Source organism: Arachis hypogaea, chromosome 19 (assembly GCF_003086295.3).
Source record: "Arachis hypogaea cultivar Tifrunner chromosome 19, arahy.Tifrunner.gnm2.J5K5, whole genome shotgun sequence".
Taxonomy (NCBI): Eukaryota; Viridiplantae; Streptophyta; class Magnoliopsida; order Fabales; family Fabaceae; genus Arachis; species Arachis hypogaea.
Genome location: NC_092054.1, coordinates 25,602,974 through 25,621,179, shown reverse-complemented (window position 1 = coordinate 25,621,179; position 18,206 = coordinate 25,602,974). Strand labels below are relative to the sequence as shown.

General features: G+C 33.3%; 1 protein-coding gene across 1 annotated transcript; it reads right to left on the bottom strand.

The window, feature by feature from the left end:
* Positions 1–15,464: 15,464 nt before the first annotated feature.
* On the bottom strand, positions 15,465–16,628 carry LOC112778135 (uncharacterized). Its single transcript, XM_072228342.1, has 3 exons — positions 16,517–16,628; positions 16,109–16,210; positions 15,465–15,859 (listed from the first exon to the last, which is right to left on the bottom strand). The coding sequence occupies exons 1-3, from the start codon at positions 16,626–16,628 to the stop codon at positions 15,465–15,467; spliced, it is 609 nt and encodes a 202-aa protein (XP_072084443.1).
* Between the last annotated feature and the right edge of the window lie 1,578 nt (positions 16,629–18,206).

The following is an 18,206-nucleotide window of genomic DNA, read 5'->3' as shown; positions in this document are numbered from 1 at the left end:
TTAAATTTTATATTTGCTTAAAATTTTTTTTTTCTGCGGATATGGTCAGATATGGTAGAGTTTAGAACTTTAAGATGCTGGTAGAGTTAGGGTTGAAAAATTCTTAACCCGCGAATAAGGTAGGGTAGAATTTTAAAAAAATTTTCAACCCACAAATAGGATTAGGATAGAGTCCAAATCTTACCATATCCTACCTATTGTCAACCCTACTTTAATTACAATTAAAATAAAAAAATTATCCAAAATTAACAAATTCCTTCTCTCATCCTTTATCTTTCTCTCTCTTTTCTCTTTCATTCTCTATCTCTACTTTTTTATTCTGTCAAAAATAAAATTAATAAAATAATATAATTTAAATAAATTCATAAAATTAAGGAATACATTAAATTTATAATTAAATATAATTAAAAACTAATTCTATAATATTATTCACATAAAAAATATATTTTTATTATTATCATTATTATTATTATACGCATACTTTTTTGATTTTTTTATTTAATTTTAAATTTTTATCGCTTATTTTTTTAATATATATATTTTTACTTCTCTTCTTTCAAATATTTGTTGCATATAATTTAAAGAGAATACTAATACTGTGACTAATAATTTGAATCAAGATTCAATTGTTTAAAAAAAATTTGATTTTGAGTAAATTTTATAACTATCAATATAAATTTTTTTATACTAATATCTTATTTCTATATATAGAGAAAAAAATTATTTTTAAATAACAAGTATGAAAATTAATTATTTTTATTTGTGCAACAAAATTAATACCTAATCAAATATAAAAGTATACACGCTAAATTCTTTCAAATTTTAGATAATGAATAATGTAAAATTAATTATTAGTAAAAAATTAAACTTTTCACATAAAAAATAACTAAAAACTTATTATTTAATCTTTTTTGTCTACAGAGACCTTGGTTTCTTAGGTCTTAGCCAACAGAGATTTTTTTAAAGTAATTTGATTCTATAAATCTTTTGTATCATAATCTATAATGTTGAGACAAAGTCGACGTAACTTTAAGAGATTTATATTCCCGCAATGTTATTACGGGCAAAAACACTAGTTAAAACTAAAATTTTAGTCTTGGGATACAAAAATTCCAGTCCCATTATTAGCACCTCGAAAATGTGGTGACACAGGAACTGAAATTTTTAGAGATGAATACTAGAATTTTAATAATATATCCTTTTAGCAAAAACACTAGTTAAAACTAAAATTTTAGTCTTGGGATACAAAAATTTCAGTCCCATTATTAGCACCTCAAGAATGTGGTGACACAGGAACTGAAATTTTTAGAGATGGATACTAGAATTTTAATAATATATCCTTTTAAAAATCATCTTATTTAACTTTTTAAATTTTAAATTTACTTCTCAATTTTTATATTTATCTTAAATTAAATATGATATTAAGACATAATTTAATTATAGTCTCTCTTCCAAACAGAGCATTAAAGATGACAATTGGATAGACAACGACTGATTTTGGTATTACCAATCACAGCCAGTCGGCCGCCTGCCTGTTCGCTGTTTCTTATCAAGTGAACTGTCAATTTAGTCTCTGTCTATTTTCATGATGGACAATGCAACTCCGACAAAAAAAATAGAGCCACTTTAATTAGCTTTTTTCCTTAGTTTCTGTGAAACAGAAATGGATTCTCTCTATTTTTTTAACACTTGAAAAAATAAAGTGTGATCTTTTATCTTTAATTTTATAAGTAGGACCAAATATAAATAAGAAAAAAAGAATAATAAATGATAAAATTAAATATTAGATATCATCCAATTTTTTTTTCCACTTGAGAGAATCCACTCACGTGTGAAACCATGCTATTCCTATTTTAACTCAGGCATCGAAAATCTGTATTTTAATTCTATTTATTGGATGTTCTGCTTTATCTCAAATATATTTTGGTTAGTATTTTGATTGAAATTAATAAAATTAAATTTATAATATTAAATACTTATATAAATAAATAATAAAAAATATATTTAATTAAAATTTTAATTTATAATTTTATAATTTATTTTTTTATTACTTTTATATATAAAATCATTATTATTGTAATTATATATGTTATATTTATTTATATTATATCATTATATTATTCTATGACGTATTATATTATGGCACCCAATATACTGACGCGACCCATGCATTCTGGTGTCATTTTACATATATTTTTTTTCTTCTCAATTATTTTTTAAGAAAGTATTATTAATTAATTATATATAAATTAATATTTAATAATTATTTATATTCAGATTTGTCAATGATTTAAATATTCTATTCCATATCTTTATAGTAATTATTATGATTTTTTTTATATTTTAGTGAGTCAATCATCAATAATTAATAATTATCATTATATCTTTATCATTATTATATTATTCTATGACAGGTTATATTTTGGCACCAAACATACTGACGTGATACATTCTGACATCACTTTACATATGTTTTTCTTTTTAATTATTTTTTTAAAAAATATTATATAATCAATTATACGGAAATTAACATTTATGATTATGTATGTTAAGATTTGTCAATAATTCTCATTGTTTTGAAATTCGAACGGGATCGGTCGGTTCAATCAGATTAACTAAAAATCGGTTACCTAATCGGTTCAGGTAAGCTTCTAAACCGCCTGACAAAAAATCGATGAAAAAATCGGTCGAACCGACAGTTAATCGGTGAACTGGCAAAACTGTTCAGTTTTTTAAAGGATTTTCGATTCGGAAATAAGTTAATAACCCCTCTAAACAGCATCGTTTTGTTCTTTAAAAAAAAAAGCTAAACGAACGAAGCCCTAAATCTTCCCGTTAACCTATCTTCAGTCTTCACTCTTCACAAACTTATCTCTCCTTTCTTTCGCTGGGAACCATAGAAGCCACAACAAGCCACCAATCGAGCAGCCAGCCAGCCACCGCAGCCTGCCGCCACTGCATCCCGCAGCCACCGCATCCCGCAGCGACGGGTTTGAAGGCCGCGTCCTTGTCATCGCCGAGCTCGCCTTCTCTGTGTTTGCCGGTGCTCACCTTCCTCCTCGCCGCCGGTGAGTATTGACTAGTGACTACTGAGTTCTTCTGTTCTTCAATCTTTTTGAGTTTTTGTTTTTGTTCTTCTGTTCTTCTGTGCTCTGGCCTTTTGTTTCTGTTCTTTTGTTCTTCTGTTCTTCAATTAAATTTTTTATTTTTTATTCAGTGAAGAATTTAGGGCAGATTTGAAGTAGGTTGATGTTCTTCAGATGCAGAGTTCTTCTCTTGACATCTTGTTCTGTTTTTTAATTTTTTTTTATGTTGTTAATCATATGATTAATCATTCTGTTATTTTAAAAGCATTTGATGTAGGTTCAATTTTAGAATTCTGTTCTGTTGATGTCTTAAATTTTTTCAATTATACTCTGTTGATGTAGGTTCAATTTTCTCAATCCGCGACTTTCTCTCTCTGAGTCAAAGCTGAGCCTCTGTTCCATCCTCTTTTCGTAGAGTTTCTTGGTGTGTGGCGACCTCTCATTGCTGTCTCTGGTCGTGGCAGCATCATAGTACGACAGTAACTCTTTCCTCCCTTCTTCATTTCCATCTTTGACTAGTACTTCAGGTTTTTGTTCTGTTTTCTCTTGCTGTTTTGTTTAGCTTTAATTCTATAGTTTGTTCAACATTAGTTTAGTTGGATTTTTTATTTCCGTTAGTGGATTTTAGGTTGTTGGAATAAGGTAGTTCAATTTGTAGATTCTAAGTTTGTTGCAAGTTTTGAGAATTGGAAATTTTTCGGTTGGCTGATGCTTTGCTTGCTTATATAAGCTTTGTTACTTCTATTTATTATTGTGTTTGGCTGTATTAAGTGTGGAAGTTGTTGAATGGGTAAGCATTGTAGCTGAAGTTTGTTTGTTTATGCTGAATTTGTACATTGCGTGCTAGGTGTTCGATTAAATGCCTCTGGGATGCTTTGAGTTTGAATTATATGTTGTAGTTACCATATAGTTTGAACCACTCTTTGTTTAGGCAAATTGTTCAAGAATAATGCACTTTGGGTTGTCTCTTGATGCTTGTTTAATTTTGTGAAGTGGTAGTGACTTTTAATGATAAATTATGAATAATTTATTTTGTGAAATTGTTAAATTTTGAATTTTATTAGTTTAGAAATAATTGAATTTAAATTTTTTAAATTATGTATTGAATTTTTTATAATTTTACTCTATATTTAATTAAACCAATTCAATCACGATTCAACCTCAATTAAACCATTGAACCGTTAAACCACTCACTCGACCAATTCGATAACCGGTCCGGTTCTTACAATTTTGATAATTATAATATTCTATTTTATATCTTTTTAGTATTTATTATTCGTGAGTTAATCATTAATAATCAATAATTTTAATTTTACAAGAAGTTATATTCTTACGCTAAGTATGTTAATGTAGCATATTTTAATATTAATTTGCATACTTCTCTCTTTTTAACTATTTTTTCAAAAAATATTATGTAATCATCAATTGTATACAAATTTATATTTGATAATTAATTATATTCATATTTGTTAATAATAAATCTAATATTTTATTGCATTCTTATATTTTTCTGAATTAATAATTCTAGCAAGGAAATTAAACCTATCATGCGCCAAAACTTAACCTCTTTCCTCAAAGTTCTACCCATCTAGGCATTAAAACAGGCTCTAACATCCTCTGGTCAACTCCAACTTATCCTCTACTCCTGTAAAATCGATCCTCACAAATAATTTTAATATTTTATTTAATATCATTTTAAAATTTAATGTGGCGCATTCTAGTATCAGTCTATATATTGATATCATTTTAAAAAAATATTATATTAAATAATTAAATTTGTTAACATTATTTAATAATTAATTATGCTGAAATTTTTTAATAATTATAATATTCTATATCATATTTTTTTAATAATTTATTTTATTCTTTTTTGTATTTCTATGAATATTATGTTATAAAATTATAATTTTTTAATATATCTATGGACAATATATATAATTAATTAATCACATTGGCTATTTTATATATAACTTATATATTATGATCTCATTTATTGTTATAAATACTAAGTAGAATAATTCATTATTTTTTATTAGATTTAAATGAGAATAAAATTAGAAATTCTATTTTATTTGGGCTTTAAAATTTATTAGGAGTCACACCCAAATATAAATAGTGACTTAAAGATTTCAGTTCTCGATATATCAAAACTATTTTTGTAATCCATTTTTTCATCAGAAAAGTTGTGATTTAGTTTTATAAGAAATATAAAAGGTTTTGGCCGAAAAAGATTAAAGAACCGCATTCTTTCAATCATATTTATGAATCTAAGTACACTTCTGTACTCAAATATATTTTTTAATGATTTAATATAAATAATCTTAGAATTAAAAAATCTTAAAATTTCAACAAATGGTATCAAAATCTTTTCATAATTAAATTATTGAGAAATAATTAATTTTATCTCAGTTAATGTTTGAATTTTGGATTTGAGTTTATAGATAGACTCATTTTCGAATATAAATAGTGAATTAAGAATTTCAGTTCCTAATATATTAAAGCTGTTTTTGCAATTTATTTTTTCATCAGAAGAGTTGTGCTTCAGTTTTATATAGGAGATACAAAAGATTTTGATTGAAAAAAATTAAAGAATCAAATTTTTTTAATTATACTCATAAATTTAAATATATTTTTGCACTCCGATATATTTTTTAATGATTTAACATAAATCATTTTAGAGTTAAAAAATCTTAAAATTCCAACCAATGGTATCAAAATCTTTTCATGATTAAGTTATTGAAAAATAATTAATTTTATCTTAGTTAATGTTTGAATTTTGGATTTGAATTTATAGATATATTCATTTCTGCAATAATTAGTTTCATGTTTTTTGATTAATGAGTAAAGTATTGTTTTTGTTCCTAACGTTTGAGGTAAGTTTTAAAGTTGTTTCTAACATTTAAATCGTTCTATTTAAGTTCCTAACCTTTTAAAATTGACTCAATGTTGTCCTGTCGTTAGGGATCTGTTAACAGAATTGACGGTTAGACAAAATTGAGACGATTTTGAAACGTTAGGGACTTAAATAGGACGAAAACGTTGGGGATAAAAACGATACATAGAAATAAATTTTAATTTTATTCTTCAATAATATAAATTTTTTACGGTACATAGTTATTCAATTATTTTTTAATCACATTTAAGTAAATTACACTTAAGCACATTCTTTTTATTCTAAATAAATTTATTTTTTTTATAATTTTACTTTTAAAGATTTGTATTCATCATAAAATGTTTGTAGAATGACTAGTACATAAACTTGTGGGAAAAAAAGATACATATACAATAAAGTAATGTGATTTTAGTCATTCTATAAACATTTCATGATGAGTAAAAATTTTTAAGAGTAAAATTATAAAAAAAAATAAATTTATTTAAAATGAAAGTAATGTGATTAGTGTAATTTGCTTAGATGTGTTTAAAAAATAATTGAATAACTATGTACTGTAAAAAATTGATATTATTGAAAGATAAAATTAAAATTTATTTCTATGTATCATTTTTGTCCTTAACGTGTTCGTCCTATTTAAGTCCCTAACTTTTCAAAATCGTCTCAATTTTGTTCCGCCATCAATTCTGTTAACAGATTCCTAACGGCAGAATAACATTGAGTCAATTTTGAAACATTAGGAACTTAAATAGGACAGTTTAAACGTTAGGGACAATTTTAAAACTTACTCAAAATGTTGGAGAAAAAAGCGATACTTTACTCTTAATTAATTGATTTAGAAAACTCAAATTGATAAAAAAAAAAGATACTGTAGGTGTAGTGACACTGTGAACTGGTATGTCTCCCTCATCCTCCTGACGGTCGAACTCCGCCTCCCCCTCAGACTCTTCATCACCCCTAGCCCGTCGAGGCCTGGCCCTCTCCCTCCTGACGGGCTCACCTGGTAGACGCTCTCTATGGGCCCGCTCCCTCCTAGCAGGTCGTCGAGTGTCCTTTCTGACCTCCCTCGCACGTCTCCTCTGATCCGACACGCCCCTCGGAAGGATCAGATAGTCTCTCAGCTGGCTGGCAGTGGGCTGGACGTCGGGGGGCAACTCTACCAGCCTTGGGTCCTCCAAAACTTCCTGTCCCGATAGATGCCTCACACGGCAAGTCCCACGCCACCAATCGTAGTACTCATCGGTAGGCCTAGTGTCGAACGTATGGTGCACGGTAATTCTACGACCGGGGTCGAACCTCTGCCTCCAACCGTTGTACCACTGCTGGAGGCGCTCCGGCCACCAGACATCCTTTCTACGACTAGTGGTGGTCAGATACCTATTGTTAAACACATTAAGTAAATAAAATAGTATCACTATCAGAATAACAAACAACTGCCAACGTATAACTTTGAAGAAATTAACCACCATTCATACCTATCAAGATTCACTGGAATGCCTGGCACTGGCTACTCCCCGTTGAACTGCCATTTCACCCGATCAACGTGGTGAAACCGGACAATATTGAAGCAGACCAACGGAACAGCCGACAACCATGTACCCCACTCCTCCTCCTCACGGAACCAGTGCGGGCACAAGGCCTACAGAGCAGGGTCATCGTACACCCTCCATGCAAACTGAATAAAAAAATGTGTCCCACATCAGTGACCATACGCTATGTGACTAACCATCGAAGAAATATCGTATTACAATACAGCAAGTATTTAAAATAACAAAATATTTAATTTCATGACTAACCTCATCGAACCGTAACTGGTCGATCGATACCCTCCAGTACAGGACCCTGGCCTGATGCTGATCCCTACTCTGCTGCTGCAATCCAACCAACCTGACAGTAACAGAGATATGTACGATTCATTAAGTAACAAACCATACGAATTAACAACAATGTTTAACGCAAAATGAAAAAGTAATATTTTGTTACCTTGCAGCTAGCAGATACTGGTAGATTCCTCTATCTGGTGAACACCACTGAAGAAACCTCTGATAAATCCAACTCATCAAAAGCAGAGTGCAACCGGCGATGTCCGTGATGCCCCGCTGTGCCGCCAAACAGAGTGACTGGTAAGTCAAGGCCAGCACAGTAGAGCCCCAAGATAACGTCCTACACTCCGCGAAGTCCCGGAGAAGCGGTAGCCACCATACGTGCACCAGGTTGTTGGACTTGTCTGTCAACAGATACCCTCCGATCAGTAACATAATATAGCATTGGCATACTATCGGAGGGTCTCAGGATCGTCAGTCGGGGGCATCTGGCGGACACGATCACGCAACCAAACCAGTTTCAGCGTGAACGACTCCTTCCTCTGTGCAGCTTGCTGTGCCGCCACCGGAAGCCTGGCACCAAGCAGCTGCTCCACCATGGCCCATGTCTCCGTGCCGTACCACCTACCAAAGTCACGAAGGCACCCCCAACGGAGTTCCCGTGTGCGCATAGGCCTAGGTGGTACGCCACGTCCTATAGGGTGATAGTGACCTCACCCCACGGGAGATGAAATGTGAAGTCCCTGAGGGGCACCATGTCGCCGAATTCGGTCTCAGCCAGATACGGGACGATGGCATCTAGTGGAGGAAAGGTATGGCTGACTCGCCGGGGCAGTAGAAGGCGAAGCCTATGCGGAATGAAAAAAAAATGTTTTTACCTATAAAGAGATAATAATAAATTTTTGTACTCTACTTAAGAACAAAGTACTACTACTACTTAAGAACATACTACCATGTCTCTACTCTACAGATGTCTCTAAATTACTTATGTCGGTAAGCAAAACCTAATTAAGTCATACCAATCTTACACAAGCAAATATTGCTCTAAATTCATCATACAGTCCAATCCCTAATTAGCATTTTACTCAGTACTTGTCACTACGAGACTACCCTAACAATGTCCACATACTTAGATTAACTGAACAGAACGCAACTAACCTCGAAGTCGGCCGCCCCAACGTAATGCGACGTCTCGTTTAGTCTGTTGTTGTCCCCGTTGTTCCCCGCCTGGCATGCCATGACTGTATCGGTCTCAAATATGGTTGGAAAAGGTAAAAAGAGGGGAGAAAGAGTTTGACTAAGTCAAAATGGGCTCCAGGAACAGTCTATAAATGACTTATATTTATAGTCGTTCGGCCTTATCTCGTTTACACTGTAAACGAGATATGACTGGTGAACACAAATCGGTAAATATTTTTCAAATTATTCATATATATATATAAGTATTAGTTTTTTTTTAAACTTTGTGGGGGCAAATGCCCCTCTTTAATGAATATAGGTATGTCCCTGCTGATTTCGACGCATCATAACGTCGCCGTTCTCCCTAACGCTGTTTAGCTGCTGCCCGTGCACGCCCCCGTAGCCTCACCTTGCTCCGTTGTCCCCCCCCTCCTCCAACCCGTGTCGATGCCACCGCACCCCACACCAATACCCCTTAGGCTGATCGCGCGCCTCGATCCCTCTGCAGCCTATGCAGACACAGCCGTGAAGAGAACCAATCCGTCCAATTGGCTTAGTGTAACTATAAGTGATCACATCTCCCCTTTCCGTATTTCTTCCTACAACATCTAGGCAATGGAATTAGCATAGAAAATATATATCTTTTTTTTTTTATCAAACTCATACAACATATTCTCACTATTCATAGCCAATTTAAACGAAGTAATCTTTTATGAAGCTGATTTAATCTATCTCTATAAACCCCTTTTCTATTAAAAAATTTCACATTCATTATAGTTAAAATAATTTCAGAAATCATTATACTTTACAAATTCATCTCTATAACCCCCTAATTCCTTGCATGCGGATGTTCATTTTATATACAAAAGAGATAATTGTTCTTGTTGCAAATCTATTATTATATTTTATTTTACATACAAAAAGAATAGATATTCATTTTACATACAAAATTAATGATTGTTTTTATTGCAAATTCAGTGGGGACTGGCGTAGGGCACCAATGGTGCTAATAGGGTTTTTAGGAAAAGCAGCATTGACGGATGGTTAAAAATTTGAAAAGATACGATAAAAAAATTGTTATTTGATTGGGGTGAGTTTTTTTTTTTTTAGTGGACCAAAAAATTAATCCATTATTTATATTATTCAAATTTTCTGTTGTCTACTTAGCAGAATCGCAAATCAAATATATTTCTAAAAGTTTTGTTGATACTCATAAATAATAACCAATAAAACTAAAGATATTTAACACTTGAGATATATTAGTAGAATATCAAAACCCCTCAATAAATGTAGAATAATAGACCTGAGAAAAAAAATTACTAAAATTTTTAGGTTTGGTAAGATATTCAATTTGAATTACTTTTTTGTTCCAACAAATTTTGTATAAATAATACATAAAGTTATTAAATTGAGGTATTTAATTTGAATACCTTAAATTTAAGAGGCTTGAGAAAATAACATTTAAAATTTTTAAATTAGGTTACGAACCAATTTGAAACAAAACTCTAAGTCTAAAATGGCTTGATGCAAAAAAAATAATTATTTACAAAATTATTCTATTAGTGAAATTCTCATTTGTTTTGCATACTAATTATTATTTTACAATATAGATTGCGTATATCCAAATCAAGCACACACAAAAAACCCTATTCCACTTCCTGTCCCAAAATTTATTTATTTTTTGTTTATATATATATATACGAATTTTAACCACTTTTAAAAGAGTCTAGTTTCGCTTTTGTATCCACTTTTTTCTTATCTATTGTGGGAAAATTAATATGCTACGTTTATATCTTTTATAATAAACATTATTTTGATATAAGTTTTTCTTAACATACAATTAAATACACATTTTTTTGTTTTATTAATTAAAAATAAAGAGTGCTAAATCATCAATAAATTTGTGATTTGTAGTTATCAATTAGCTATTATTTATATTTTCAATGATATGAGATTACATCTAATAATATAAAATGACTCATTTTTTTTAGCTAATTAAATGTTGACTAGATTTTAATAAAACTGTTAGTGACTAGATTTTTTCATATGGATAATGTTTTTCCAAATTAAATATCATATATGATCATCAAGGTAAGAGTCAATAGAATCGTATGCTCTCTGTTTTGTCGATTTTTAGCAAATCGAAAGTGGTTCGATTTTAATGGTCTGAAAATGAAACCAACTCCTCTTTTGCATGTACCAATTTTTTAACAGTCCATCAAAGATCCTCGAATCAGTCGAAATTTAAAGAAAAGATCGAAAAGACATAAATAAGGGCTTTGAAAATAAAATTGACTGGAATTAAAATGGTTTGCATTGAATTTAAACAGAGCAGTAAAATGCCTTCGATTAAATCAAAGGACTTTTGACATGGAAATTAAAGGTTTCGGAACATAAAATTGAACAAGTAAAGTAACTGTTGCTTGAAAGATAAATTTGCATGAAAAATAAAGTTTGCAAAAAAGATAAATGAAAAATAAAGACATGTGGAAGGAACCGTACAGAAAATTAACTCAAAGCAGACTCAGAAAGTCCCTTGGATGTGAGTGTGCGTGAGTAATTTCTGAAGCAAAGTTCTAACATTTGTATCTTCGAGCTTTCTTCTATTTATAGCCATCTCCTAACCAATCGAGTCAAAGTGTAACCACCACGTGCGTCAAAACATATGTAACCGTTTCCGCTTCCTCTGCTTTATAATGTAACGTCTTAAAAAGCAAACTCCAAAACTTGATGTCTTTGATTTACCTCTTTGACTAACTATAACAGTTAAGCTTCAAGTCAATGTCAAAATGCCTTCCTCGATACAGGCTTCCTTCTAAGAGCACACACCTGCTGATTTCCAAATAACTTTGTTTTTTGAAATTAATTATTTTCGACTAACAAATTACCCCTAGGATTAATGTGTTACTTTCGAAATCATCTTGAAGATGAAACACTTAATCCTAAAAAATGCTATGAACGGGAAGCAATTAACTAAATACTAAATGCCATTTATTTTCCTCCATTTACTTTTGTTCGTTCGACACGTTTCCCACGATCTACAATCTCTCTCTTCCACCACTTCACCTTGTTCAGGAAGTTACCTCCCTTTTTGAATTCTCTTCTGCAACAACGGCTAGAAACAACTCTTCTTCTTTAAATAAAATTTTTTACCATTTTTCTATTTCCTGAATTCTTACTTTCTGAAACTCTAATTTCTTTTCCTCTTCTCTAAACTTTCTGTTCTGCAACTTCAATCTTACTACCAATTTCTCAATTCACTCATCAATGGCTTCCTCTTCAACTCGCGCTGCTGCTCAAGACAAGGGCAAAGGCCCTGTGTCTCAACATCAGGCTCCCCCAATCTTGCACATACTCAACCAAATCAACGACGAGATTAATGAAGACCCCAGCCTCAAATTGATGACACAAGGATTCTTATCCTTTTTAATATCGACGACGAAACCCACTGTTTCGTTGGCCCTATTCAAACTTTGGAGCGTGCTAACAAGCATCTTCACTTCTTCCCCAATACACAAGGGGAAGATTTGCTTATCAACCAAGACCTTCTCATAACCCCTTTCATCAATCCTTAGAAATCCTTCAAGAACAACCCAAAAATCACCCCACGAGGAGTTGACTTTCGGACTTGGCACAGATGCCTCAGATCGGAGAAGAACACTGCCAGGAGGGTCCTTGGTATCCAAGACCTACTTCGACTTTCTCACTTCACCCCTTCAACTCATCCTTGGATGATTGGGGCAATGGTCAATTTTTGAAACAGGACCACAAACAATTTTCACCTTTCTTGTGGAATGATCGGGCCTTTCTCTACTCGATGTGGCCGCCATTACTGGCCTCCCAATAAGCTTCCTGAACTAACCTCTGATGTGCAACCGAATCGAGACTATAGGATAATCCATAGGACTTTCTATAGTGAATTTATTGCTCAAAATATGCGTCAAGAAAATGAGCCTGTAACTGATGATGAACACGTTGCATTTCTATACTGGTTGAATGCCATTGTCTTCTGCTCTCAAAGTGTCCAAATGCAGAAATTTTTTCTCCCTCTGGCAGCTCTTTTACATGAGGGTAATAATTTTAATTTGGCTAAGTTAATCCTGGGATACTTATTCGAAGAACTTGTTCACCTAGTCAACTGTCTCCGAAACCACTCTTTGATTAATGTAGGAGGTCCTCTCTGGCTTCTCCAGCTTTGGTTGAAAGTAGTTTTTGAAACATTCATGCAAAAGGATGGTGACATTTCATCCGGTAAACAACATATCGAAGGATTCCATCTGGCCCCTTTTCAACCAAATTTTCAAGATGCCCAATCGATTGAGGATCATTTTTGGGCTATTTTTCTCTCTCTTTTACTCTTGCAAAAACTTCAACAATAATGATCTCAATTTCACCCCCTTTCTGCGTCGAAACTGTGGTCCTTCATGGCTCGAATGCTTTCTCTTTCCCAATGATGATAAAGAGGACAAAATTACCAACAGAAATTGGGAAAACTTGCTTGCTGTTTAGATAATCCCTACCGGATTACCTCAACACAAAAAGGAACAATTCAAAGCAACTCTCTATGCTCCTTATTATACTGCCAGACAATTTGGTTTCTCCCAAACCATTCCAGTTCCTCTTCCACGAAACAGTCGACCTCTTTGTCACGTTGAGTTGAATTTGAAGGAACAAATCGAACTCTGTCTTTCCTCAAACCAACAACAAAAAGCAAACTATACCCACCTTTTTTATGAGCATAGTTCATACATAACCAAATCTTACATCGACTGGTGGACTACATTTTTTTCCAAATATAGTCGCACCTTCGATGAGATCAAAAATTCTGCCATCAAGACAACTCCAACTACTGAAAGTTCACCAAAAAGAACTTTGAAGAGAAGACTTGAGGCTGCAACACCACCAAGACAGCCACAAAAAAACTCGAAAAGCTCCTAAAATAATTCTAAAAGGGTAATCTTTCGATCAACTTTTCTAAACCTCTCTCGATCATATTCGTTTGGAGACATCTTGATTTTGAATCTTCCTTCATTACCAAGTTCAGTCATCAAGCGAGAGCTCTTCAGAAGAAAGTGAGCAGCCAGCACAAAATATCTTTGCTGCTTCTTCCAATTCGGATGATGATTCAGAAACTGAATCGATCCCCCAACTAATTCGAAAAAGACCTACTCCGATAATTTTATATCAATTTCGAATATGTCAAATTAATTGGAAAGATTTAACCTGCTAAATGTCTTGTTTCAGATTAAAACAACTGCTCAAATCACATCTTCTTCATTTGCTCTTGGACAATCACTACAACAAGACCAACCAAGATCAGAGCAACAAGAATCTCATTCATCAGCTCAAACTATCATATCTGTTGAACCTATACAGGTTGTTTTGCCAACACCAACTTAAACTCAAGTGGTCGACTTGATGCAAGAGCGACTCTCACCACCACAAAACCAAAACATAGACAATCCTCCATCTCCAACTCAAACTGAAACTCTTAATGAATCTCTTGTTACTCATATTTTCGATTTACCCACTCAAGATCCAGAGACTGCTCCTTCTCCCCAAAAATCTCCAAGCCCAAACAAAAACATTGAGCCTTCTACTTCGCAAAGTCCAAAAATATCATTTGAGGTCCCTGACATATATTCTTAACCTTTTAATATTGATCTTGCAGAATTGGTTGCCTACGTTACTCGAATTGTTCAAGAAGACAAAGTACCGATTTCAACTCCACCTCCTACAGGCCCTTCTACATCCAGCCTTCCTTCAGAACTCAATCGACACACCCACAAACAATTAATCACCCTTCTTAGGCTCTTATCACATCCACCTACTGAATGGACCAGCCAATCAAACCTGAATTCACTCCTTTATGATATTTTGGGCTCTCCATTGAATTTCAGGTTCCTCCCAAATTCTCTGCTATAGTCAAGAAGTTTATAAGGGTTTCCAATGACTGCATCACTATTCAAGATAAGTTACAAGAAGCTAAGGAAAAAGTGGCCAAAATCAAGACTGAGTCAGAAAAAATTAGCAAAGTTCTTCGACCAATGAAGGCATCCTGCAAAGAATTCGATCTGAGGATTACTCAAGCCTTCACTGCTCAAGCCTATTATGACAAACAAGAGGAAGAACTTGAGGTAGAATTGGCCCAAATTAATAAAAAAATTGGCCAAAATTCGAAAAAGGAAAGCTGACTTAGCTATACCCTTGGCTTCAGTTCAAAACAAGCAACAAACACTTTTCAAGGAGCTTTGCATTGTAGAAGCCAAACAAGAAGATTGTGAGAAGTAGCTTGACAAAGCTCAAAATGAAGAATATGACCAGATCGAAGTGCCTTCTGCCTTGGACAGTGAAAGAGTCCAACTTTACTTTGACTTAGCAGAAATCTTAGCACCTTCTATTCCACCTACTTTGAGCACTTTTATGTATAATGACTGTTTTTGTGCTCTTACTTATTTATTTACATTATTGATCTTGATTTGGCATTCATCGATATTGCTTCAAGTATTTTCCATTTATCGAATTAATCACGTTTCCATAATCGATATCTTTAATTCGATATGCATTTCCAGAATACAATTCAATTACTTGAAAAGGTCCTTCCCAAGTATGAGACCATTTGCCAAGGAATCTTGACTTCTTCTCTATTGGCAATACAACTTTTAAGACCAATTTTTCTAAACTGAAATATTTCTCTGTTATTTGACGATTATAATTTCGAGCAACACTTTTTTTTTGTTGAATCATATTTTCAAGTGCCAAAATGCGTTCTGAGTCTAAATCATTCAACTTATCATACATTGCACTCCAACAATAATCAACTGGCAAGTCATCTTGCCTCAAAATTCTCAACGTATTAAGATTAATCTCTAATGGCAAAACTGCATCATGTCCATACACCAATTTATAAGGAGAAGTACCTGTTGCCCCTCTTGGTGAATTTCGATAGGCCCACAATACTTGACTCAAAGTTTCATGTCAAGTTCGAGGTCTACTACCAATTTATTTCTTGATCAAAATGATCAATATTTTATTTGCTGCCTCGACTTGTCCATTGGCCTGCGCATAATATGGAGTCGAAGTAACCATATTAATGATTCTCGAGGTTGCAAAATTCTTAATTCGCTGACCAGTGAACATAGTCCCTTGATCAATACTCAAGGTTTGGGGAATTCCAAATCGATGGATTATATGTTCCTCGATAAAGTCTATCACTTCATTTTGCTCGGCTTCTATTAAGGGAACAACTTCAACTCACTTCGTGAAATAATCAATTGCTACGAAAATAAATTTATGGTTCTTTGACGAAGGAGGGTGTATTAGTCCAATTAGATCTAAATCCTATCCTTGAAAAGGCCATGGTTTAATAATCGAATGTAATTCAAATGCTGGTATCTGTTGTACCACTCCATGACGTTAGCATTCTTGGCATGCTTTCGCACAATCGATGCAATCCTTAATCATAGAAGGCCAATAGACTTGATTTTGACATAACACCCATTTCATTTTTATACCAGCCTGATGAGCCCCACATATACCTCTGTAAACTTCTCCTAAAGCTATATCTTGATCGGCTTGACTTAACCATCTCGACAGGCTTCCATCAATTGCTTGCTTATATAACTCATCAGCCATCAATACAAAATTCATCGCTTTCAACTTTACTTTTCTATCAACTTGAACATTGGGATCTTTTAAATAAATGGCAATGGGTTTCCTCTAATCATCATCTTCCTATTCATCCAAACACAAACCCTCTCTCTCATTGATAGGCACTAAAATCTGACGAATTTTTGCCAGTTTTCTTAGCGTTTATGGAAATATCTTATATCTCGAAGCAATTTGGGCCTCATTAGTAATTTCATTTTGAATTCTCCAAATATGAACGAATGAAACTTTCTGAAAAGAAGTTAACAATGTCCATGCCGTTACTAAATACTTTTGTAACTTCTCATTGTTGCATTTGAACTCCTTTGACAACTGTTTCAAAACTAACTGCGAATCCCCAAGGATCTGAACTTCTAAAGCCCATTTTCCAATCAAGATTTCAAGGCCTAATATTAACGCCTCATACTTAGCCACATTATTCGAACAAGGGTATTTTAATTCAAACAAAATTCTGACAGAATCCCGTCTGGTGAGATAATTAAAATCCCTACTCCAGCACCATCTTTATGTTTCGAACCATCAAAATATAATTTCCAATAATCGACATGAACATCAATTATGTTTGCCCCCTGGTCATTCAGATTATTCGAATGGTCTACTAAAAAATCTGCAATGACCTGACCTTTCACAGCCTTTGCTAGAACATACTGTAAATCGAATTCTGTTAAAGCCAACATCCATTTTCCTACTCGACCTCTCAACATTGGATAAGTCAACATATTTTTAATTAGGTCAGTTTGTGCAATGATTTTCACAAGTTTGGCAACCATATAGCACTTTAACTTTGTGCAAGCATAATACAAAGACAAATACAATTTTTCGATAGGTGAATACCTGGTCTCGATATCAGTTAATACATGACTAAGGTAATAAACGGCTCATTCATGACTATTTTCATCATCTTGAGCCAACATATACCCAATTGTGTTCAAGGATGCCGCAATATATAATTTTAAAGGCTCATGAGGGTGAACGGTTGCCATTACTGGAGCTTTGGACAAATAAGCTTTAAGTAATTCAAAAGCCTCTTGATGTTCTTCTGTCCATTCGAACTGAGATTCATTTCTAAGTTTCACCAAAGGTGCAAATAATCGTGTTCTACTTGAAAGGTTCGATATGAATCTTCTAAGATAGTTAATTTTTCCAAGAAAAGATTGTACTTCCCTCTTTGAATTAGGAGGGGATAACGCCAAGATTGCATCGGCCTTATTCTTATCGATGGCGATCCCCTTTTTATGGACAACAAATCCTAAGAATTTCCTGGCTGATACACCGAATGCACATTTTAAAGCATTCATTTTTAATCCCTTTTCCCGCATAGTGAAATGCCTTTCTCAAATGATCGATGTGTTGAGTCACAGAGTTCGACTTAACCATAACATCATCGATATACACTTCCATAAATTTTCTAATATACTCATGAAAAATAGTATTCATGGCACGTTGATACGTTGCACCAGCATTTTTCAAACTGAGTGGCATAACAACCCATTCATACGTGCCTAATGCCCCAAGACATCGAAGAGCAGTTTTGGACACATCATCTTCTGCAATGAAGAT

What these genes read in the sequence shown, in the direction of transcription:
- LOC112778135 (XM_072228342.1), bottom strand. Translation starts at nt 16,628, where the DNA reads ATGAATTTTGTATTGATGGCTGATGAGTTATATAAGCAAGCAATTGAT. An exon ending in TTTAGGAGAAGTTTACAGAG is followed by an intron (nt 16,211 to 16,516) that starts GTATATGTGGGG and finishes TTCCCTTAATAG; the next exon opens with AAGCCGAGCAAAATGAAGTG. An exon ending in TCAAGGGACTATGTTCACTG is followed by an intron (nt 15,860 to 16,108) that starts GTCAGCGAATTA and finishes GACATGATGCAG; the next exon opens with TTTTGCCATTAGAGATTAAT.